General features: G+C 38.8%; 1 protein-coding gene across 2 annotated transcripts; it reads left to right on the top strand.

Annotated features, from left to right (window-relative positions):
• The first annotated feature begins 61 nt into the window (after positions 1 to 61).
• Positions 62 to 16,330, top strand: GOLT1B (golgi transport 1B). Of its 2 annotated transcripts, XM_089304645.1 has the most exons (6): positions 62 to 217; positions 6,904 to 6,995; positions 8,362 to 8,540; positions 11,397 to 11,478; positions 13,474 to 13,506; positions 13,885 to 14,023. In XM_089304645.1, exons 1-5 carry the CDS (start codon positions 193 to 195, stop codon positions 13,480 to 13,482), a joined length of 387 nt encoding a protein of 128 aa, XP_089160771.1. In that variant the 5' UTR covers positions 62 to 192; the 3' UTR covers positions 13,483 to 13,506; positions 13,885 to 14,023. The 2 variants fall into 2 exon arrangements, with proteins under 2 accessions (XP_089160771.1, XP_002712769.3); XM_002712723.6 differs by lacking the exon at positions 13,474 to 13,506 and having other exon boundaries at positions 13,885 to 16,330.
• Positions 16,331 to 24,777: the final 8,447 nt, after the last annotated feature.

The raw sequence follows: 24,777 nt of genomic DNA on the forward strand, positions 1-24,777 counted from the left end.
GGCTATTGGTTGATACTCAGAGCCGATTCGGCCAATAGGACGCGGTCTTGAAGCCCGGGTCGTGGTGGCTGCGTGTTTCCGGAAGACGTGGCGGCTCTCGCCTGGGCTGCTTCCCGGCTTCATTTCTCCCGACTCAGCTTCCCACCCTGGGCATTCCGAGCTGCTGCCACCGCTGCCCTCGCCGCCGCAGCCATGATCTCCTTAACGGACACCCAGAGTAAGCGCCTGCCCCGGTACCCTAGCCTCGAGCCCCGCACACCCCTCGCTTGGGCTGGGTCCTGTCCGTCCGCCCGCCCTCTCGCAGCTCCTCCCGGGTCAATGAATGAAGCTCCGCGCGCGGGGCGGCGGCCCGCGGGACCGAGCGGGGGCTGCCAGGACCTGGAGGGGCCAGGGCTGGACTTGCACTGCTGGGACCTGGGCTGGAAGGAGAGTCCGTGGCGGGCGCGGGGAGGCTGGTGCGGAGCGTCCGGGGTCGCGCCGCCCGCACGCCGCGTGAGGCTGGCGCTTTGTTCCCGGGACCGCCACGAGAGAAAAGTTTGCTGCGCGGTGCCCGCGGCCCGCTCCCGGGGTCCTTTGCCCCCGGGGGCACGCTGGGCGCCCTCCGCAAGTGGCCGGCGGGCTGGTTGTGTGGAAGGCGGTGTTTTAAATGTCACCTCCTGGAGGCCGATTTTGAGAATCGCTTACACACTTAAATATTTTGAATTCTGTAGTCGTCTTCTGCCACCGCTGGGAACCAGAATCCCTTGAAGCGCCTTCGCTTTTCTCCCCGCTGAAGTTTGAAAAGCAGTAGAGAAGCCACTTTGTGTTGTGCCAGGGTTTCGTTAGTATTGTGCTTTGTGGCCGACTCTATTATCTGAACCTCCCTTTCTGCCTGCCACAGAGCTCGTCTCTCGGGTTAGCGGAACTGTGCTTCCTTGAGAGTGTCCACTTCTCTGCCCTTTCCTGTCACGCTCAGCAGTTTTTGTATTTACATATCTGCCCATAGTTTTGTGTTTACCCATCTGTGCTTCCTTTTGAAAAAGTATTTTATTTCCACCTACTTGAAAGGCAGAGCAAAAGTGAGAGAGAAGACGACAAGAGAGCAGGAGCGAGCTTCCACACTGGTTCACTCCCTGGACCACCTGCGTCTTTTTTTTCAGGGCTGGGCGAGACCCAGAGCGGGGATCGCCCACGTGGGTGACAGGGACTTCACTTGCTGCCCCCCAGCGTGTGCACCAACAGGAAGCTGGATTGGAAGCAGGGGCAAGACTTGAACCCAAACCCTGTGATAGGGGATGCTGTTAGTACCAAGCCGCACCTTATGCTGCTGCACCACGCCTCCTGCCCCTGCTTCCTTCTGATGGCCTGATAATATTGTATGTCTCACTTTCATTCATCTGCCGTGTCTTTCATCTCTTATTCTGTTCAACTTACACTTCAGAGATGTTAAGAATGAAGCAGTCTACTGAAGTGAAAATAGAACTTCATTTAAAATGCCTTTTTTTGAAAAATGAAGTCGTAAGGTTTAGATTCAGCTCATGGGAGATGTGAGCTTCACAGAGCCTCTAAGGGTTTCCACCCACACTGCCATTCCAGTCAGACTGTTCCCTCCTGGACTGGGTGGGCACCGTGGGGCCACCTGCCTTGGCACAGGAAGAGTGTCTGTATGATCTGTTGCATTCATGTGTTCTGATCAGAAAAAATAAAAGATTAGTGTAATCTTTTGGGAGGTGGGAGGAATCTACTGTAATCATTACTAGCAGTTGTATAAAGTGTTTTCTTTCAGTTTACCATGTGCTTTCGTATAAATCTTTATGGTTGATTTTTATAAGAGCCCCATAAGGCAGAAAAGGGACACATGCCTTTTATAAATTAACTGAGGCATGAAAGAAACTGAACGCAGGTTCATAAGAAAAATGGCATAAAAAGGTGATCCCAGGTCTGCTGACTCAAAAAGGTTTATTCTTTTCAGTGTACCCCACTACCATCTAAGACGACAAGACGTGAACTTCAAGCTCTTAGAATGTTTTGAGTCAGTGGTACTAAATATCAATTACTTATCTGTGAAAAATTTTCTTCTCTTGAAACCTTTTTACAGGGATGAGTGCCTAATTTACATCCTTCCAAATACCAGAACAAGTGATTGGGGAAGGAGTACAGGCCGAGTAAGAAGCCTTCTCCTCACCTCTCTCCATTAAATTAGTGAGGAAAATGAAGTTTTAAGTATTTTAGGTGAGACAGTGGATTGAAACAAAAAGATTAGTGAACCAAAATATTTTTTTAATTTCAGATTATGTTGGGATTGTATGTATGTTGTGCTACAAATATTGGCCATCATTCAGGTGATTTATCAGGATTATTCAAGGATTGTGAATCTGAGAAAAGGCAACCAAGTATTGATCACAGTAGAGTAAATGACAATTTGTGGTGCTTCAGGGGATTCTATAGCAGCACCCTCCCTGCCTCCCCCAAAAATGCCAAAAATTTATTTTAACTTTTTATTTATTTATTTATTTGAAAGGCAGAGAGATAGAGACCCAGATCTTCCAACCCTTGGTTCACTCCACAGATGCCCACAGTAGCCAGTGCTGAGCCAAACCAAAGCCAAAAGCAGGCATTCATCTGGATATCCTGCATGAGTGACTGGGACCCATCTACTTAAGTCATGTGCTACTTCCCAGGGTGCACAAAAGCTGGAATTAGAAGTATCGCTGAAACTGAAACCCCAGGCACTCTGCTATGGGATGTGAGCTTTCCAAGAGGCATCTTAACCACTGCACCAAAATGCCTGCCCCTCATTGCCTAAAATATACCATGATATTCAACCGAGTCATTCCATGAAGTTGATTTGCAGTTGTATCTTTTTTTAATGATTTTTTTGTCTTATAAAGGGTATAGTAAGAGAGACAGTGCTGCTTTTAGGAAATTGTGAATAAGATACTAAAATGTTAGCAGTGATTGTCATTGTTTATGCATATCTTTCCTTATTCTACAATAAGCTTTTAATGTTAGAAAAATTAATTTTATTAGATTGCTTTTAGCAGATCTTTGTTTTGCTTAAGTTTGTGAGAAAGCAGAATGAAGGTTTGATACTGAACAAGAGGAAGATAAATTGCTATGTTATTATAATTGTGGTCTGAATCAGGCAGCTCTGTGTAGGGCTCTAGACAGCCAGAGGGCTAGGAATGCATAAGGGTCACAAAGAAGGGATTTCTGGAGATGAGGACAGGGCACAAAAGGCCAGACTGAATCTTTTGACCCATTTAGATCAGGGAATACTTGGCAACATCATGCCAGTGCAGATTTTGGCAAAGATGTGACAGCAGCTGTCTGATGTCTGACTGCACTTGATATAGTAGTAGGAATTACTTGATTTCCATGTTGCAGTTGTAGGACTGGACCTGAAAGACTGTAGTGTGAGAAGACTAGTCTTGAATTCTAGCCTGACTTGATGCCACCACCCACACATTTTTGCTCATTCTGTGATCAAGGTCAAGTTACATAATCTCTCTGTTCTTGGTTGCCCATATGAAACATGGGCTACTTTTTACCCAACACAGTTTTGTTAAAGGAATTATGAGACATTTGTGTAAACATTTCATAAATGGTAAACCATGATCAGAGCAGCTTTTTCACCTTCGTCAATTTTTGATAGCTGTATTGGCATCTACTAAGTTAGATAATCAACTGCTGCTAAAGTTGAATTATCTCAAAACACTTCCCCCAGAAGTTCAGTACACTATAATGCCTTGACTTTGATTTAACCAAACATCTTTAACCTGAAAAAACTCATGTGGGAAGAAGTGATGACATAATACACAATGGTTAAGCACATGGGATTTGCATTCAGATAAATCTAGATTCAAATGTTTACCCACACATGTGCGTTTGGGCAGTCTGAGCCAACTCTCTGAAGTTTCAATTTCCTCTCCATCTCTAAAATGCTAATTATCCTATATTCCATTTGTGTTGAGAGAATTGTTATACAAGTTATGTGAAGTACCTCATAATGCCAAATTCATGATAAATTCTCAATACACAGTAGCTGTATTTTCCATCAGTTTCCTTTCTAATGAACAAACATCTCAGAGTTTCTGTATAATCATTAAGATGACTCAGAAAATATAGGAATTACGCACTCAAATGACTCAGCTGCCAGTGATTAAATGCTAGCTATTGAACACTTATTCAATGTGCTTTTACTTTTCTGTCCATATTATCCTCCAAGAAATTATGTCTGGCATGTAAACAGTTATTCTGGTGAATTCTCAAGGCATTTAGACAACAGAATATTATTCTCACTTTTATCAGAATTTTTGCCTGTGGAAGTACACTTAATTGGCATATTTATAGATAGATTCCTGAATTCTTTAAGATTGATTTGGGAAACAAAAGGTAGCTAGAGTGGAAGATAATAGTCACCAAGAAATTAAGGGGAGTGCGCTCCTGCATTGGGGATAAAGCTGCCACCTGCTGTGCTGGCATTCCCAAATGGGTGCTGGTTCTCATCCCAGCTGCTCCACTTCCAATACAGCTCTCTGCTATGGCCTGGAAAAGCAGTAGAAAATAGCCCGGGTGCTTGGGCCCCTGCACCCGTGTGGGAGACCCGGAAGAAGCTCCTGGCTTCGGATCAGTGCAGCTTCGGCTGATGCGGCCAGCTGGGGAGTGAACCAGGAGATGGAAGACCTCTCTCTCTCTCTCTTGCTGCCCCTCCTTCTCTCTGTATAACTTTGACTTTCAAATAAATCTCAAGGAAAAAAAAAAATTGAGGTGATGAGGGAATGTAGGAAAAGATAAAGTTGATTTTTTTTTTGACAGGCAGAGTTAGACAGTGAGAGAGACAGAGAGAAAGGTCTTCCTTCCATTGGTTCACCCCCCAAACGGCTGCTACTGCCAGCGTGCTGCGCTGACCCGAAGCCAGGAGCCAGAAGCCGGGCCATCCTCCACTGCATTCCCAGGCCACAGCAGAGAGCTGGACTGGAAAAGGAGCAACCGGGACAGAACCGGCACCCCAACCGGGACTAGAACCGAGGTGCCGGTGCCGCAGGCGGAGGATTAGCCTAGTGAGCTTCGGCGCCAGCCTAAAGTTGATGATTTAAAAAAACTAAGCAGCAGAGCATTTTATATGGCTTAAGTTTTTTTTTTTTTTTTTTTTTTTTTTTTTTGACTAGCTGTGACCTAGATTTTAGCTTTTTGAAGCTAAAACCAAAAAGTTAAAATAATGGTGTATATTAGATTGTGTTTCCAAAAATGCAGTGGCTCCTGCTGTCACTCATTGTCTATGTGCAGATAGTGTGTCTAGGTACAGTTAGCACTGTTGACTGTCTCCTAAAAACAAAACTGAAGTGATGGAGAAGGGGAAGTCATAGACTGTGCTTTGTAGCACTAACAGGGACAGTGAAAGTCACCTTACAAAGTTAAGACTCTTCAAACGAACAGGGCTAGACCTAGGGAATTTAGTAACTGGAGTTAATTCAATCATACACACAAGGCAAGCATAGACCACAGTTTCTGCTTTGTCCACTGCTGTACATTCAGTACCGAGAACAGTTCCTGGTGTTCTTTGTAAATGAAAAAGTCGAAAACTAGAATGTTAATATGAGGTAAAACAGTACTTTGAAACTTTGGAGAGGTGGTTTTAGGACCCGAGGCTAAACGTGTGAAAGGATTCACAGTTGAGATAAATTTGCAGATGATAAATTCGTAAGCCATCATGAATTACAAGTGAGGTTTACACTTCTGGAAATTAACTGTTGAGAAAAGCATTCTCAAAATATTTCTTGGGGCCAGCACTGTGGCATAGCACGTAAAGGCATCGCCTGCAGTGCCCGCATCCCATATGGGCGCCAGTTCGAGACCCAGCTGCCGGACTTGCGGATCCACCTCTCTGCCATGGCATGGGAAATCAGTGGAAGATTGTCCCAAGTCCTTGGGCCCCTGCACTCACATGTGAGATCCAGAAGAAGCTCCTGACTCCTGGCTTTGGAAGAGCCCAGCTGATCCAATTAGGCAGTGAACCACCGGGTGGAAGACTTCTCTCTCTGCCTCTCCTCTCTTTGTGTAACTCTGACTTTCAAATAAATAAATAAATATTTTAAAAAAAATTCTTGGGCCGGCGCCATGGTTCACTTGGTTAATCCTCTGCCTGCAGCGCCGGCATGCCATATGGGTGCCGGTTCTAGTCCCGGTTGCTCTTCTTCCAGTATAGCTCTGTGCTGTGGCCCAGGAGGGCAGTGGAGGATGGTCCAAGTGCTTGGGCCCTGCACCCGCATGGGAGACCAGGAGGAAGCACCTGGCTCCTGGCTTCAGATCCGCGTAGCTCCGGCCGTTGTGGCCATTTGGGGAGTGAATCAACGGAAGGTAGACCTTTCTGTCTGTGTCTCCCTCTCACTGTCTATAACTCTGTCAAATAAAACAAAAAAATCATTGCCATTGAGACAATGTGTATAGTATACACTGAATGATTATATAATTGAAGAATATTGTACAGACTCACCATAACATTTCTAATGGGGTAAAGTTATTTTTAAAAAAGAAAATAAGTAACTGCATATAAGTAATCCTAGAATGTGAAAGGACATAAACAAAAATTATGTATTTATACTTGATGGCAGAATTGTTCTTGGGAGGGAAAAGGAACATATAACCAAAGTTTTAGAATCCTGTTTGTCTTTTTATTTACAGGACAATTTTTGATGTATTCTGTCTCCCATACAAGAAAGCTTCATTTGTATTTAAAATTTTGAGATAATTTGCCAATGTTAATTTGTTACAGATCTTAATGTTACTATGAAGTTAATCTGTTAGGGCTCATTTCCTTCTATCAGCAGAAAGAAGCAACCAAAAAGTTTCCTTTCTTAGTTTATAGGGATGCTAATGTGACTTAATTTTTCTCCACCCTTAACCATATAACTTATGTTGCAGAAATTGGAATGGGATTAACAGGATTTGGAGTGTTTTTCCTGTTCTTTGGAATGATTCTCTTTTTTGACAAAGCACTACTGGCTATTGGAAATGTGAGTTTTTGAATATATATTTTAACTGAATTCTTAAGGAAATTCTAACTAAAAATTAGTTATCACCTGCTGTTAAATTTGGGGGAAGTCACTATCACTCACATGTAATTCCTGTTGAATCCCCTATTTCCATCAGGAATGAAACCTGTCCCGTTTTATGTGTAAAAAAAAAAAAAAAAAAGTAAGCACTTCATGAGGTTTTTTTAATTCTGTTTAATGTTTGTTAGTGTGATTTACAATAGAGTAAGTGAAGACTGCTTCTATTTAGGAATTCAAAATAAATTGCTTGATAGTCCCATGTTTTGGTAAATTTGTTAGAGTATTTTGCTGTAAGCATCTGAAACTTCATATTTGATTTAACTGCATAACAGATTTTTTAATCTTGTAAGCCTTTTAAAATTTATATCTGTGTCAATAATTGGTTTGCTTAGAAAAGTGTATATATTATTTTGGATTTATTTATAAAACACCAATCATGTGTGTAAGTTGTGCAAGAGTTCTGTATATAAATAATAACCCTTATAAGAAGGCAATAAAGTCTCAATAATGATTGAATGTCTTTTGAAACATACATACCATTGGGTTTTTAACTGGAAATAGGAAAGATAAAGGATAGCAAAATTTTTTCAAAATTGATGTTTTAATAAATGATAATATGAGCACCACTGGTATCACAGAATATGCAGCATACATAACCAGTATATATTTGTGTAAAAATTTTCCTTAAGGAAACTTGATAGAGTATGGTAGGCATATATTTGGAAACAAACCCAGAAAAAAAAGTGACCTTTTAATAGATCAACGTTTCTTGACCATGGTAAAAAAAAAAAAAATACTAAATATCTGTGTATTTGAAAATACCTTGGTTGTGTTTTTATTGTGCTGCCCTAGATATTCTAGAATTAGTAAAACTAATTCTGCAACTTAGCTTTGTCAGTATTCCTTACTTCCATACAAACCCTGTAGCCCATGATGAATGTTGCAGAACCAGGAGGAAAACCTTGGGGGGACATATTTATGGGCAACTTCCCTCTCTGCTTTGCCAATTCATGTGCTTGATAAACCACCCCTGCCCAGGTAAAACTGGGAAAACTACCCCGAAGGCAGGTGCCTTTGTAACGCCTCACCTTTCTTTTTCTCCGTTTAATCAAGATAGAAGAGGAATGAGACAAGTGAAATACAACTACAGCTTGCACATGCGTAACCCACTCCTTGGTTCTGTTCTTGATTGTGCATTGCAGTTCTCTCTGGCCAGTTGCCCACATTAAAAGCCAAATGTGCTTTATAATATTTAGCTTTGACCTTTTGAGATGCATGCTCTGTGTTTAACTACCCTTTCTGTGTTGCATTTTTCTTTCTGTTATAGGTTTTGTTTGTGGCTGGCTTGGCTTTTGTAATTGGCTTAGAAAGAACATTCAGATTCTTCTTCCAAAAACATAAAATGAAAGCCACTGGATTTTTCCTGGGTGGTGTATTTGTAGTCCTCATCGGTTGGCCTTTGATAGGCATGATCTTCGAAATTTATGGATTCTTTCTCTTGTTCAGGTGAGGCAGCCATTTATTTTCTCTTCAGTAAGCCAATTTGTCAGATAATTATTAGCAAAGAAAAAAAATACCCTCAGATTTTTATATCTAAGAAAGAAGATGTTCATTTCCTTTCATGAATTTTTTTTTTAGTTTGAATCTTTATTACAATTTTAGATCAGTCCTAAAAATGTTTTCCGAATGATTGCCTAAGTAAGATACTAAGTTATCTTGTATTTTCAGTGCAATAAAATTAATCTTACTGGCATGTTAAGGCGCTATGTTTATATTTTCATCTACAAAACAATGTTAGAGCATTTGTGTAAAACCTTATACTTCATAGTTAATGCCTTTATATATATATATATAGACACGCACACACACATGCATATATAATGTAACAATTCTGTACCAAATACACTTGAGTATCCATGTTAAAAAACAATCTTTAAGTATGGGTAGTCCTAATTATTTTCTCAAGAAATGCATATTCCTTGCCTTGTAACTAACAGGTACTATATTACCCACAAGAGGCATAAAAATGAGTTATGCCAAATCTACTTTAAGGAATCTCTTGCTTATAATACTGGAATTGTAAAGAGACCAATAGGATACAGTCATAATGCCATTATAGGTGTATATGCAAAATTTAGAAGCATAATTAAGGAAGGAATTAAAAAATTCAGAGACAGGTAAGAAATGTTAACTGATAAACTGGACATTAAAGAATGGGTAAAAATTCATCTGGTACATGAGGAAGGGAGAAAAGCTAACTGGAAAGAAGGAAGACAGGGTCATGAAAGTACAGAGCTTGTTCTGAAAAGAATGAATAATCCAGAACAACAGGAGCATGGAATAAGTGGAAGGAAAAGGGTGACAGTGAGACTGAAAAGGAAATTCAGTGCCAGACTGCAAACGTTCTTTGAAAAACTTGTTAATAAAAATAATACTTTGCTTGAACCAAGGTTGGGCTGGGAGCAGTTTTTGGGGAAAAGTTAAGGGACACAGAAATTTTTAAACCAGATACACCGAGGTAAATGTTTTAGAAAAACTACCAAGAAAAAGTATGAAAAAGAGAAAAACTAAAAGCACCAAGGTCTGTTAAAAGGCCGTTGATGTAGTACAGAATGCAGACTAATATGATTGGAATCTTGGAACACTCTTGACCTTGTAGGTTAGGTAGAGAGGGAAGAAGCACAGGGAGACTTGAAGAGATGGAGAACTAGAAGGAGCATAGTGCCAAGAGAGAGGAAGGAAGAGAAGTTCATCATGGCAAGTTTATCCTGCAGCAAGAAAATTAAGTACTTGAAGGACTGCAAAAAAAACTCATTGGCTTTCTTAATTACACAGCAATTTTAATGATGAAAGTTCATAAGCCAGAACAGATTATTTAGGATGAATAAAAATGGGAAGTCTTGGCATTGTTGATAAACATAGCACAATACATTGGCTTCTTGGTTTAGAGAAGTTTCTGGTCCTGATACTGAGTTTAGTTGTTAGGTTTTGCTGTGTTCTGTGAGATGATCTCAATTTGATGTGTATTGCCATACATTTTTGGCATTGTTTTTCTAGATAAGGAAATAATAACATTTGAAATCATACCACTTTATATTTAACAACAATGCTTGAAACAAACAAAATGATAATTTTGAATTCGGTACCACTAGAAAATAATTGTGATTGTCTTTGAAACATGTATAAGGGTACTTTAGAAACTTCATGGAGTATGGAATTAAAAGATTTTGATGTGGAAAAAAATTTGAAATCTGTACATTGTTCTTTCATAACATAACTTTTTTGATTAACTTTTTAAGACTCTTTAATATACTCATCTATACAATCAACCTAGGAACTATTTCCCTGAAAAAATGTTGCTTTGTATTTCTCTTTCAGTCCATATATTTTGACTTCCTGCAGATTCACAATTGAATCTTGTTGCTAGCTGAATTCTGTCCATTGTAGTATTTTGTTTAAAAGGCAGCGTTACAGAAAGATAGAGACAAGGAGAGAGAAATTTTCCATCTACTAGTTCATGCTCCAAATGGCCACAATGGCCACTGCTGGGCCAGGCTAAAGCCAGGAGCCAAGAGCTTCATCTGGGTCTCCCATGTGGATGCAGAGGCCTAAATATGTGGACCATCCTCTGCTGCTTTCCCAGGTGCATTAGCAGATAGCTGGATCAGAAGTGGAGTACTGGGGCCTGAACTAGTACCTATATGGAATGCCAGCATTGTAGGCAGCAGCTTAAACTGTGGTACCATAACACCAGCCCCACACCATGTAGTATTTTCATCAATATATATCTAATTTCAAGACCCAGAAAGCTTATTTCCTATTCATTTTTCAAATCAGATATTTCCTTTCTTGTTTTGTACAAGTGTCTGAACTGATCCGCAGCTAATTTTAAAGTGTTTAGAAGCTGTAGGACTCTTTCAGGCTTGTATTCCTACCAAAAAATGAAACGTAATGGGAGAGATACCATCTGGTATGTAGTCTGTCCATGCTGGCTAAGTGTTCGTACCTAGTATTTATTCAGTACATGATGCCTATTGGAATTTTTGTGGTCCCAAATATGGGGTCTTGATAGCCCCTTTCTTTTGATCAGCTTCAGCCCCAACAGCTCCCCATATTTGAGGAAATCTGCAGCAGTTGAACTAACTCATATCTGAGCATACAACATGGCCAGGCCTCATTACTCTTCTTACGTTGTTAGTAGTAATCAGCCAGTTTTAAATTATGTTGATAGTAATTCATAATTCTTAGTTTAAAGTCTCAAACATCAAAATCTTAACAGGATCTTTTCTTTTTACTTGATTAGCAGTTGATTTTCCTAATTGGAAATCTGTCAGTCTTAAGAATGTTTTCTCCATCTCCTAGGGGCTTCTTTCCTGTGGTGGTTGGCTTTATTAGAAGAGTGCCAGTTCTTGGATCCCTCTTAAATTTACCTGGAATTAGATCAGTAAGTAATCATGTATTTAGCAGTACATTTTTGAAACCATCAAAATAAGTAAATTTTGATGCTCTTCTAGAAATTTGAGTAATTGATGCATGATTAATTGATTAGTTTATTACATAAATTACATCACATAGATCATAGTAACCATGGATACCAAAAAATAATCATTGCTGACCCTGTAAACCTGAAATTTTGTTTCACTGTATCCATTTTTAATACTATTCGATTGATATGCTATGCTACCTTTCTCTTTGAGAGTTCAAGGCATTTTTTAGTAAATCTGTATATAATCTTTCATTTTAGAAGCATTGTTATAAAAAGGAATCCATTATTTCTTGTAAATATTTTCTTTCTCAGAGTGTCAGCAAATGGGTAGATTAAAACAGTTAAATAAGCCATTATTATACTGGGAGTCAACAGATAAAAAGAGCATTTTAACAATTGAAGTTTCTTCCCTTCATTCAGTATTCATTCAGCAGATGTTTGGTTCTAAGCTACTAGCTTAAATATTTTAACTTTTCTTCAAGGTGACTCAGAAGGCCTTTCAGGATTCAACTATGTGTTGCCTTCTTAGAAAAAGCTTTGCTGACTTCCTGTGACTGGCTTCAGATAAGCTTCTGTAGCATCCCTGTATACTTTCTTGTGTTTTAAATGTCCAGGGGAAGGTCTCTACATAAAACATGCAGGTCTTGAGGACAGAGACCGTATTTTAGTCACTGTTCTCCAGTGACCAGCATAATACTTGGTATATACTGGAAACTTGAAACACTTTTGCTAAATGAGTGACTGTTAGATGGCACTTTGTTGAGCTCAGGGAAATTGGTCATTTTCAGGACACTCCAGGTGACTTCCTTTCAGCATTCCATCCTTGAATTTCAAAACCAGAAGAGATCCTTAAATTCTAGAAGAACCTGAGCTGGGGATTATCCTTGTGGTTCTAGATTTTACCCATTTCAGCAGTAACCTTGCTTTGGATCAATTCCATAGTTCTAAGTGTGTTCTGAACAACCTGGATAAACTGGCTGTCAAGATCTCCGTGATTCCAGGGGTCTGTTGGCTCTTTAAAGTTGTTTACTGGTTTTTATGGATGTCTCTAGAGAGAAGATCTGTAGCATTTATTGAACTCTCAAAGAACCGAAGAATGGCTTACCCACAGAAAAATAAGTACCACTATAAGCCTAATCCCATTTCCATCCCCAAGTTAGTCCACAGCAGGAACTTTACAGCATGACTGCATGGATATTTGAAGTTACATTTGAAAAGAAATGTTGTGCTTCCTGTCCATTGAAGTTTACCAGAAAATGCTAATGAGTCCATTAGCACTTTTAGAACAGCTTTTAGTTTCAGTGAGCCAGTCACCTATTTGTGGTAACTGAAAATGTTAAAACCTAGGCTTATAGGGGTATATCCTGATTTCATTTGCATTAATCTTCAAACTCCTTACAGGAGTCAATGTTGTTTATACTTAGAATGATGTGAAATTACTGAAACTTCTAATTAAAGAGTGGTAATCATAATTTGTGTTCTTAATTTAAAGGTTCTGCAGTATTTGCATAAATGGACACCCAATATTAATAAATTGTTCCCTGTCTATTACTTCGTCATATTAAATGCTTAAATAACTATATGAATAGTGAAATGAAATAAACAGTGAGATGATTGCTAGAACTTGATAGTATTATAACCATTTTGGTTATATAACTTTCAATGTCTTCACTGATTATATACTTTATTTCAATCTTTACTTTGTTGTCTGGGATGCTGAAGAAAGTCAAACTGCTTTATATTTGGGGCAGACTAACCAAAGTAAATAATCATTTAGATTAATGTGTGTTAAATTTATATTCAGTACTTATAAATTTATGCTTGCATCATTAAATCTATTTTAATGTCATTTCCACTTTCAATCTGAAGTCCAAAATACACATTTAAAGTATATTTAGTCAATAGCTATTGTTAATTATTGAACTTAATGGAGTTAAATCTGTTTGTTCAAAGACTACATAGGCCCAGAAGAGATCCACAGTAATGGTCAGTTGAAATATCTTATTGGGTTCATTAATGCATGAATGGCTGACATTTAAGTTTTTTATTTATTTATTTTTTTGTTAAGCTAGCAGTGTTTACTTCATTTTATACAATTTTTTTATTCATTGTGTTGCATTTTTCATGTTGCACCCTTAAACTCATATGTATAACACATCATGCAAAAATAACTTAGAAAAAAAGTTTGCACACATTTATGTGTCAGAAGATGGTGGTGAGTAGTACTGAATTAATCATTGTCAGTCATACCTTAAATTTCCACGAATCTTCTTGTAAAGCTGAGTTTTTAAGTCAATGTTTAAAATGTTAATACAGTGTTTTTAGTATGATACAGGCTTTAATGATCTGTTTTTCTTCTTACAGTTTGTAGATAAAGTTGGAGAAAGCAACAATATGGTATAACAACAAGTGAATTTGAAGACTCATTTAAAATATTGTATTATTTATAAAGTCCTTTGAAGAATATTCAGCACAAAATTAAATTTCGTGAAATAGCTTGTAATCTTCTTTACAGAAGTTTAAAACGTAGAGCCTGCAAAGTACCAACAGCAGTTAGCAGAGAAGCACTGAAAACGGGCTTCTCATCAGGTGACCTGAAGTCAGCAAGCAAACTGAGGGAGAGGAAATCCATGTTCCAATGTGTAGTCGAACTCTTGAAGGCTGTCTTTATTGTTTCCTACCACGTATGAAACACAGCCATCCTCAGAGAACTGTGGTGCCTGTTTGTTGTTTTTTTGTTTTTGTTTTTGTTTTTTAATTTGCAAGTTCAGAAGCACCCATAGGCATTTGCTTTTTAGAAATGTCTACTGCAATGGCAAAGATATTTCCAGTGCACCGTATCTTTGAAAGTGTTGCATGAGTTAGATTGGATTATGTCATTTTGATGTATTAGAACCAAGGAAAACCCAGTTTTCATGTATGAATCACTTTTTTTTGTAAACATGTGGTTAAAATAAAATTTTTGTGGTCTTTCTGAATCTTAATATTTTACAGCCAGATGAAAATCTGAACACTCTAATAGTCTTTTTGCGGGAATAGGCAGAGTATTAGTTCTGTTACTTTCTAAATTGCAGCTGACTAAGCACTTTTCTGGTCAACCACACGCTCTGGAAGTATGTATACTTCTTTGGATTAGGATCTCCTGAGGATCCTTCATTACATGTAAACATTTAACAGAAAGCATTTTCGACCATGAAGAAGTCTGTTACATAGCTTGTCTCATTGAATATTCTTGTACTTATGATACCAGATGATGCAAACCAAGTCAAATTTTTCTACATCATGATGTGGTTTTTCTTCATTCTTTTATTTTTATAATTTTAGCAGTGGTTTTTTATTTTGTTTTTAATAAATTAAAATTAACTTTTGATAATGTTTACTTTAAGACATAGCATGCGAAAAAGTTAAACTTAACAACTTTTTTTTAAGGGCTGTTCATTTAATCTGAATCTTCCTTTATTTTCACCTTTTCATAATATACAAAAGTGAGTATGTGATATATGTGTCATATAATCATTCTTTGGGTTAAGGAAATTGAGAAAATACTTAAGTTCACATCCTAAATTTATTTTATTAGAATTAAACTAGCTATGGTTTCCTAAAAACATAACACTAAAAAAAAAAAAAAAAGGCGGGGGGTTGCTTATTGGCAGCAAGAAACAGCAGTTGTTTATTTTATAATAAATGTAGGAACACATTTCAGAAGCCACAGCACTATTTGTTTTACCACTAATGTTTGCACTATTTATTTTTTAATACTTTAAAAGCTTTTTAATTCATAAAATTATAATTGAAATTTGTGGTATGTATTTACAAACATGTCTACAAAATATTACAGCTTGTATTATCTTTAGTAAATCTTTCAATGCACATAGAACTCCTAACCTTGCTCATCTAAAGAAAGAAAGACTTGGTACACAGTCTGATGGTTCAGTCTTGTGGATTTCTGTCTTTTTTGGTACTTGCATTTGACTTAAGATGTATCTGTGAAAATGGTGATACATGGAGATGCCTACCTCAATAGTTCATGGAATAAGAGACCCAGTGTTGTGTCTAATGTTCTTCAAAAATTAGTATCCTCACTTGGACAGTGTCAAATATATTTACTTTGAGGGTTGACTTATATAAGGTGCCCTGTAAGGACTCTGTTAAACATAGTCTTGCCATATCATTTACAGTGGCTCAATCATTTTCAGAGTAAGAAGAGTTCTGTTGATGTAAGGAACATCTATATTGTTTCACTCCTTTGTAGACATGAATTTCTAATAAATTGTTCCTTGCACTGTAACAGAGATCCCTTTTTCAACAATCTTATTTCAGAAAGCATTCTTGGACTAGAAAGAATTTAATCATCTTTTAGTCCTTAGCACCATTAAGAGGCTGGAGCAGTTTTCAGTTTTAAATGAGTCAAATGTGTGTTTGGGACTGCTTGGCAGGACTGTATATTTCTTATTCAGAACCCTTGATAAGGCTCTATTTTAAAAACATTCTTCTGACAGAAAGCACTATACATCCTATTGTTTCTTCCTTTCTAAAATCAGCCTTCTTTGTGACAAAAAAAAATGTACATTGATTATTTCTAGAGAGATGGAGGTAAAGGTCTAATACTACTTAGCCTTAAGTGTTTCTGTCATTGTTCAAATGTATTTTCTGTAACAGAAACATCTGGAATGTTTTTCCCCCTTATAAATTGTAATTCCTGGAATACTGCTGCTTTAAAAAGTCTCATGGTCAGATTATATAATCTTAACAATTGAATATTGTAAATACACTTGTCTTACCTCTCAATAAAAGGGTACTTTTCTACTAATTGGTGGTCAAGTGTATCTTTATTATGAAATTCTAAAACAGATTTTAGCATTTTAAAATAACCCACCTCAATTTTTCAGTCTTACATGTAATTTTCTTATCTATAAAATTATATCCCCATCTTACATTTCCAGATTATCCAAATTTATGTAATAAAACAGACTTGAAGTAAGCAAAACCATTCCTTATTTCAAAAACTCTTTCTAAAAAAGAATGACACTTGTCTTGGGCTATATGCTATTTTAAAACAGATTCTAAGGTCTAAGGATCCTAAAAGTCCTTGTATGTGCTAAATGGCAGAAAACCAAAAGAAAAAGATATGGCATCTGCCCATGAAGATTTCTAACTTTAACATTACCAGCCTTATTTCCAAGTAACTGAGTTGTACATGAAACACATAATGAGAGAATAACTTGTCGTCCAGACATCTTAACCTCCTGCTTTCTCTCAGTCAAAGCTAGGACTGCTCAGCCTTCCTCTGTGACTGATAATGTATTTTTTGGAAGGTGTCTTTGGAGAGGGAGAAAAAAATGACATCAGCTTTAACCTCAAGCAATTCTGCGTATATGTTTCCAACTTATTGTGGGTTTTCAACTTGTTTGTTTTTCTCCTAGGTAAGCCTATAGATGGATATTTTGGCACAGTGGTCAGTGATTAAGTTGCCATTTCTCATGCCCGCTTCCCCATATGCCAGTGCCTAGGTTCATGTCCAAGCTCCACTTCCAAATCAACTTCCTGCCAGTGCATACCCTGGGAAATAGCAGGTGATGGCTGAAATACTTAGGTCCTTGCCACCCACATGGAACTCCCAGATTGAGTGACAGGCTTTGTCCTGGCCCAGCCCTAACTACCATAGAATTTGGGAAGTGAAACAGTAGGTAGAAGCTTTCTCTCTCACATTGTCTTCCCCCATCTCTCTCTTTTTCTCCCTGCCTCTTTCTCTGCAATTCAAATAAGTAACATACCAATAAAAATGCAGGGATTCAGAACTGTCACTGCTGTGTGCATCCAGGAACCTGCTATAGCATTTATATATCTGCAAGCAGTTGCAACAGTTTATTGAAAGCTGCTACTAATGCTGCCATTAACTCCAAAATGTAAAAAAGGGTGAAGGTAGAAATTTATGGGGAAGTGCTTAATTTTTTTCCCTAATGATGAAGAAAATATATAATCCTTGTCATGAGTTGTCAAGGCTATGAAAGCCTCTTCAGTTCACCAACTCCGATCTTATTTAGACAAGGTCATAGTCAAAGTGGAAGTTCTCTCCTCCCTTCAGAGAAAGGTACCTCCTTCTTTGATGACCTGTTCTTTTCACTGGGATCTCACTCGCGGAGATCTTTGATTTAGTGGTTTTGTTTGTTTGTTTGTTTGTTTTGCCAGAATGTTTTGGCTTTCCATGCCTGTAATACTCTCATGGGCTTTTTAGCCAGATCCGCGTGCCTTAAGGGCTGACTCTGAGGCCAGAGTGCTGTTTAGGACATCTGCCATTCTATGAGTCTGCTGTGTATCCTGCTTCCCATGTTGGATAGTTCTCTCCTTTTTTTTTTTTTTTTTTAACTTTTATTTAATGAATATAAATTTCCAAAGTGCAGAATATGGATTACAATGGCTTCCCACCCCTAAACGTCCCTCCAACCCGCAACCCTCCCTTTATCCACTCCCTCTCCCCTTCCATTCACATCAAGATTCATTTTCGATTCTCTTTATATACAGAAGATCAGTTTAGCATACATTAAGTAAAGATTTCAACAGTTTGCTACCACACAGAAACAACTCATGACAAGAGCCTAGGGTGATTACAGACACCATAAATAAGAATGTCAGTTGTTAAATCAACAACAAGAGTCACTGTGCACTTAATCCCCATGTAGGATCTCTGTCCTAAATGTGTTGTACAATGTGAATTAACAGTATAATTAGTACTCAAACAGTACTTTATACTTTGTTTTTCTGTATATAAGGATAATTGAAAATGAATCTTGATGTGAATGGGATGGGAGAGGGAATGTGAGATGGGATGGTTGCAGGTGGGAGGGTGGTTATGTGGGGAAAAAGCCGCTATAATCCAAAAGTTGTTCTTTGGAAATTTATATTTATTAAATTTAAGTTAAAAAAAAAAAGAAAATATATAATCCTTAAATGTTTGTGTTCTAAATAAAACCATTGAACATCTGTAGTGGTTTGATCATAAATTTTGTTAATTCCAAAAGGCCCCGACCACATTTGCCACACAAGGTGTATGTGAAATCCAGTAATTAAGCTGTATATCTTGACTGTTACCAGGTGAAGTAGAAGCCTTGAATCTTATTAAATATCCAACAGACCCCTTAGCTTATCCTAGGCTGAAGGGTTCCAACCTCTGTCCTTCTGCTACCTGGATGCCCAGAATTCTTTACTGACTGACAAGCTTGTCCAAAGCCCTAAATTTACTAAGCTCTCAAAACCTAATTAAAATACAACTAATATAACTCCACACCCTTCAGACCAAGATAGCTGGTCCTTGTCTTCTCATAGAGCTTTCCTCTTGTTTCATTATTTAATTAAGGAAAAGATTCTTGAAGTTCAGCATCTCTGTTTACATTTATGTCTGCATTTCCTGGCCTTTCGTAAGTGCCCGGTAATGTTGGTTGAATAATTCCAAGTTCACTTTTCTAGTCCTCCTGGTGCTGTCCCCACCAATCCCCAGCTCTTGTGTGCTGAAATCAGCCTTATGGAACCAAGGAGATTTCTACAAGCCATAAAGTTAACTAATAATCCAGCCCCTGCAGCAGTCTGTCTGCCTCTCCTTTCTCACGACCTGAGAAACAGACTTCACTGCATCCAGCAGCTTGTCAAGGGAGAGAGGAATCATAGGTAAAGGCAAGACTGTGCCTGCAGGTTAGCTGCCCCGCTCTGCTAGAAAAGGGAGACTACTATGGAGATCCAGAAGCGACTATTCAAGTTTTGATTCTGTGTCAATCACTGATTCACAGTTTTCATTTCTAAATAAAAAGCGGAGGTTTTGTTGGTTTTTTTCTCTCCTTTTTCATATGGTGGCTGTGTTTGTAATTCGAGTTGCTATTGTGAAATAGGATCTTCACAAGGAAACATTAAGTGAACTTATTGCCTAAGTGAAGAAGGTTAGAGGGAAGAGCACAACAAGCAAGGCTCTTGCACTACAGTGTGGCACGTGTGGAACAATGAGTGCTAACAGTCATGTGGGATCAGATACCTAAAGAGCCTTCCAGTGCAATGTTCTGTTCTGTGAGGCAGCTGTGAGTTGTGTGGCAGTACGAGCACCGATCGTAGTGCCACCGTCAAAGCAAATTTTCCAAGTTTGCTCATAGGTGAAACTTGGCATCTACTTCACAAGTTTATTAAGAAGACTGAAATTGAAAAATGGATGTAGGGGCTGGCATTGTGGTGTAGCAGGTTAAGCTGCCGCTTGCAATGCCAACATCCCATATGGGCACCAGTTCAAGTCCTGGCTGCTCCACTTCCAATCCAGCTCCCTGCTAATGTGCCTGGGAAGGCAATGGAAGATGGCCCAAGTACCACCTACATGAGAGACCAGGATAGAGTTCCTGGCTCCTGACTTCATTCTGGCCCAGACCTGGATGTTGGTGGCCATTTAGAAGGTGAACCAGCAGTTGGAAGATCTCCCTTTTTATTCCTTCTCTGTCACATTTCATTTTGCCTTTCAAAATAAAATAATTATTTTTACTAAAAGGCAGAGGGGAGCTTTGACAAACTTAAATTGTTATGAAAAGATTAGACATCATAGTGTTGAGAGTCTTTTTGGCCCAGGAATCTCAATTAGAACTAGGACCACTGACTCCCCCACCTCCCTATTTGATGATCACATCTGGCAACCACTAGTGTTCAAAAGAATTCACATTACAGAATTGTTGCATCATTCTTTATATTTCTAAGGCTCAAAATTTCCAAAGACCTATAGATATTCATATTTTGATGATTCCATCTTTGTCCAAAACCTTCACATTATTTGTCTTATGTCTAAGCCAAGCCTATGTGACATACACTGTTCCATCATTAGCAGACTTGTCTTATGTGTTGCCTTGTAGTCATGGTGGCTGTACATTAATTCCTATGCACTACTCTCAGACATTTTGGAAGTGAGTGTCAGAAATATTCTAATGGAGATATCAGTAGGAAATTGGTGAACTTTGTTCCTCCTCCCCACTTCACTTTTCTTTACTCCCAATCCTCTAGATAATACTTCTCTACTGTCTTCATACTGTCTTCTTTCTCCCTCTGTGTATACTTCTGGAAGGAAGAATCTGGAAGAGTTTGTCAACAGAAGAATTAGATTATCTATCCCAGGGGATGAGTTCATTGGAAATCAAAGCCTTAAGGAAGACAGTAAAGACATTGGTCTAAGAATGGGGAGTTTAATTTTGGAGGACAGGCTTTGTTAAAGCCCCTACAGCCCCTGCTGAAACTAAAACCAGTAGGCCTCTGGGCAAGTTACTTCTTCCATGTGTTTGTGAGACAACTGGCCTCAGGGGCAGGCTGTCCCTGGCAGAGAAAAGCCAACATAAGAACCTATGTCCTCATTCATATTATACTAACCTATGTCCTCTCTACTCTATCATATCTAAAAGTGATAGGGGGAGGAAAGGCAGGCATTGTGGCACCATGTGTTAAGCTGCTACTTGGGACACCTGCATCCCATATGAATACCTGGGGTTGAGTCCCACCACTGCTTCGGATCCAACAACCTGCTAATGCATACCTTTGGGAGACAACAGATGAAGACTCAAATACTTGGGTCCCTGCCACACATGTGGGAAACCAGGATTGAATTCCTGGCTTCTACCTGTCCCAGCCCTGACTGTCGTGGCCATTGGGGAGGGAACCAGTGGATGAAACCACTCTATCTCTCCCCCAACCCACCCCCTCTTTCACTCTTTCAAATGTGTGATCTGGATAGCCATATTGTCCCAGTAATCTTATCCAAGATTGTGTTTTCCATGTAAAGACAATCATCACTGGCATGGAAAGGATGCTATCTAAGCAGTGAAGTGATTATTGTTTAAATGGGGCCTAGGCAACCTACAATCAACTACAAGAATCCAGATAACATTAGTGACAAAAGCAAATGGTCTCCAGTGGGTGTTTCTTAAATGGCTTAGAATGGGGCTAGTGTTGAGGCACAGTGGGTTAAGCCTCTGCCTGCCACTCTGGCAACCTTTTTGAGTGCTGGTTGGAATCCTGGCTGCTCTGCTTCTGCTCTCACTGCCGTCTAATGAGCCTGGGAAAGAAGGGGATGATGGCTTAAGTATGTGGGCCCCTACCACCCACATGGAAGACATGGAATTCCATGCTCCTGGCTTCAACATGGCCCAGCTCCTGCCATTGTACCCATTTAGGAATGGAAGATCGATCTCTCTCGATCTCTCTCTCTCTCTCTCTCTCTCTCTCTCTAACTCTGCCTTTAGCACCCTTTCATGATGAACACTCTAAGCAAATTGGGTATAGAATGAACATTCCTCAACACAATCAAGGCAATTTATGACAAAGCCATGTCCAGCATCATACTGAATGGAGAAAAGTTGGAAGCATTTCCATTGAGATCTGATACCAGACAGGGATGCCCACTCTCACCATTGCTATTCAATATAGTTCTGGAAGTTTTAGCCAGAGCCATTAGGCAAGAAAAAGAAATCAAAAGGGTACAAATTGGGAAGGAGGAGTCAAACTATTCCTACTTGCAGATGACATGTTCTATATTTGGGAGACCCAAAAAAACTCCACTGAGAGACTATTGGAACTCATAGAAGAGTCTGGTGATGTAGCAGGATATAAAGTCAATACACAAAAATCAACAGCCTTTATATATTCAGGCAATGTCAGGGCTGAGGAAGAACTCCTAAGATCAATCCCATTCACAATAGCTACAAAAAAAATCAAATACCTTGGAATAAACTTAACCAAGGATGTCAAAGATCTCTATGATGAGAATTACAAAACGTTAAAGAAAGAAACAGAAGCTACAAAAAAAAAAAAAACTTCTAAGTTCATGTATTAGAGGAATCAATATCATCAAAATGTCCATTCTTCTGAAAGCAATTTAGATTCAATATAATACCAATCAAAATACCAAAGACATTCTTCTCAGATCTAGGAAAAATGATGCTGAAATTCAGCACAGGAGATCTTAAATAGCTAAAGGAATCTTATACAACAAAACAGAGCCAGTGGCATCATAATACCAGATTTTAAGACATAACTACAGGGCAGTTATAATCAAAACAAAACAGCATGGTACTGGTACAGAAACAGATGGGCATACCAATGGATCAGAATAAAAACACCAGAAATCAATCCAAACATCTACAACCAACTTACATATGATCAAAGAGCTAAAACCAATCCCTGGAGCAAGAACAGTCCAATCAACAAATGGTGCTTGGAAAACTGGATTTCCACATGCAGAAGTTTGAAGCAAGACCCCTACCTTACATCTTACACAAAAATCCACTCAACATGGATTAAAGATCTGAATCTACGACCCGACACCATCAAGTTACTAGAGAACATTGGAGAAGCCCTGCAAGATATAGGCACAGGCAAAGACTTCTTGGAAAAGACCCCGGAGGTACAGGCAGTCAAAGCCAAAATTAACATCTGGATTACATCAAATTGAAAAGTTTATGTACTGCAAAAGAAACAGTAAGGAAAGTGAAGAGGCAACCAACAGAATGAGAGAATTTATTTGTAAACTATGCAACTGATAAAGGATTAATAACCAGAATCTACAAAGAGATCAAGAAACTTCACAACAAAACAAACAACCCACTTAAGAGATGGGCCAAAGACTTAAACAGACATTTTTAAAAAGAGGAAATCCAAATGGCCAACAGACACATGAAAAAATATTCAGGATCACTAGCTGTCAGGGAAATGCAAATCAAAAGCACAATGAGGTTTCACCTCACCCAGGTTATAATGGTTTACATACAGAAATCAGCTAACAACAGATGCTGGCAAGGATGTGGGGAAAAAGGCACACTAATCCACTGTTGGTGGAAATACAAACTGGTAATACTACTATGAAAGACAGTTTGAAAATACCTCAGAAATCTGGACATAGTCCTGCCATATACCCAGGCATCCCATGCCTCAGAATTTACCCAAGGGAAATGAAATCAGCAAATATAAGAGTTATCTGCATCTCCGTGTTTACTGCAGCACAATTCACAATAGCTAAAACATGGAATCAACCTAAATGCCCATCAACAGAAGACTGGATAAAGAAATTATGGAATATGCACTCTATGGAATACCACACAGCAGTTTAAAAACAAAATGAAATCTGGTCATTTACAACAAAATGGATGAATCTGGAAAACATCATACTCAGTCACATAAGCCAGACCCAAAGGAATAAATACAATATGTTCTCCCTGATCTGTGACAACCAACAGAGGACCTAAAAGGAAACCTTTAGAAGTGAAATCGACACTTTGTGAAGCAATGACTTGAACAGCCCTTCTCTTGACTCGAGGAAAAATTTATTATTTTTATTATTCTTTTTCTACTTAATACCATTGGTCAAACTCTTAACAGAATTATTCATAGATATATAAATCCAATTGAAAATAGATCCCAGGAAAAAAAAAGAGTGGAATAAGAGAGGGAGGAGCTGTACAGTTTGGCACACATTCCCACTGACTTACCACTAACAGTAAAGCTAAAAACTTGCCATAGACTCCAAATCCCATTAAGCTGGGTAGTAATACATCTTACATGTTAAAGTGATCATATTAAGTGTGTAATTGATCATATAGATAGGATTAAGTGTCAAAGGGATTACATAAATAAAACCAAGTGTGTGGTAATAACAATAGATAGAAATAAAACAGAGAAAATGTTCTAACATGGGAAACAGTCCACACAGCAAACTCATAGAATGACAAATGTCCTAAACAGAACTCTGACCTCAGAATCAGCCCTGAAGGCATTCAGATCTGGCTGACAAGCCCATGAGAGCATTTCAGGCATGGAAAGACAAGAAACTGTGGCCAAAAAAATTATCTACATGAGTGATCTCTATAAGTGAGACCCCAGTGGAAAGAAGGGGATATCAAAAAAGGATGGACTTTCCTCTGAAGGGAGGAGAGAACTTCCACTTTGATGATGGCCCTGTCTAAATACTGACAGAGTTAGTGTGCTCAAAAGGCTTCCATAGCCTCGGCAGCTCATGACAAGAGCCTCAGGTGATCACTGACATCATAAATTAGAGTGACAATTGTTAAATCCACAACAGGAATCACTGTGCACTTACTCCTCATGCAGGACCTCTGTCCTTAATGAGTTGTTCTATGAGAATTAACTGTAGGCCGGTGCCGTGGCTCACTAGGCTAATCCTCCGCCTAGCTGCGCCGGCACACCGGGTTCTAGTCCCGGTCGGGGCGCCGGATTCTGTCCCGGTTGCCCCTCTTC

This window comes from Oryctolagus cuniculus, chromosome 9 (assembly GCF_051225735.1).
Source record: "Oryctolagus cuniculus isolate XC-2025 breed Fujian yellow rabbit chromosome 9, ASM5122573v1, whole genome shotgun sequence".
Lineage (NCBI taxonomy): Eukaryota > Metazoa > Chordata > Mammalia > Lagomorpha > Leporidae > Oryctolagus > Oryctolagus cuniculus.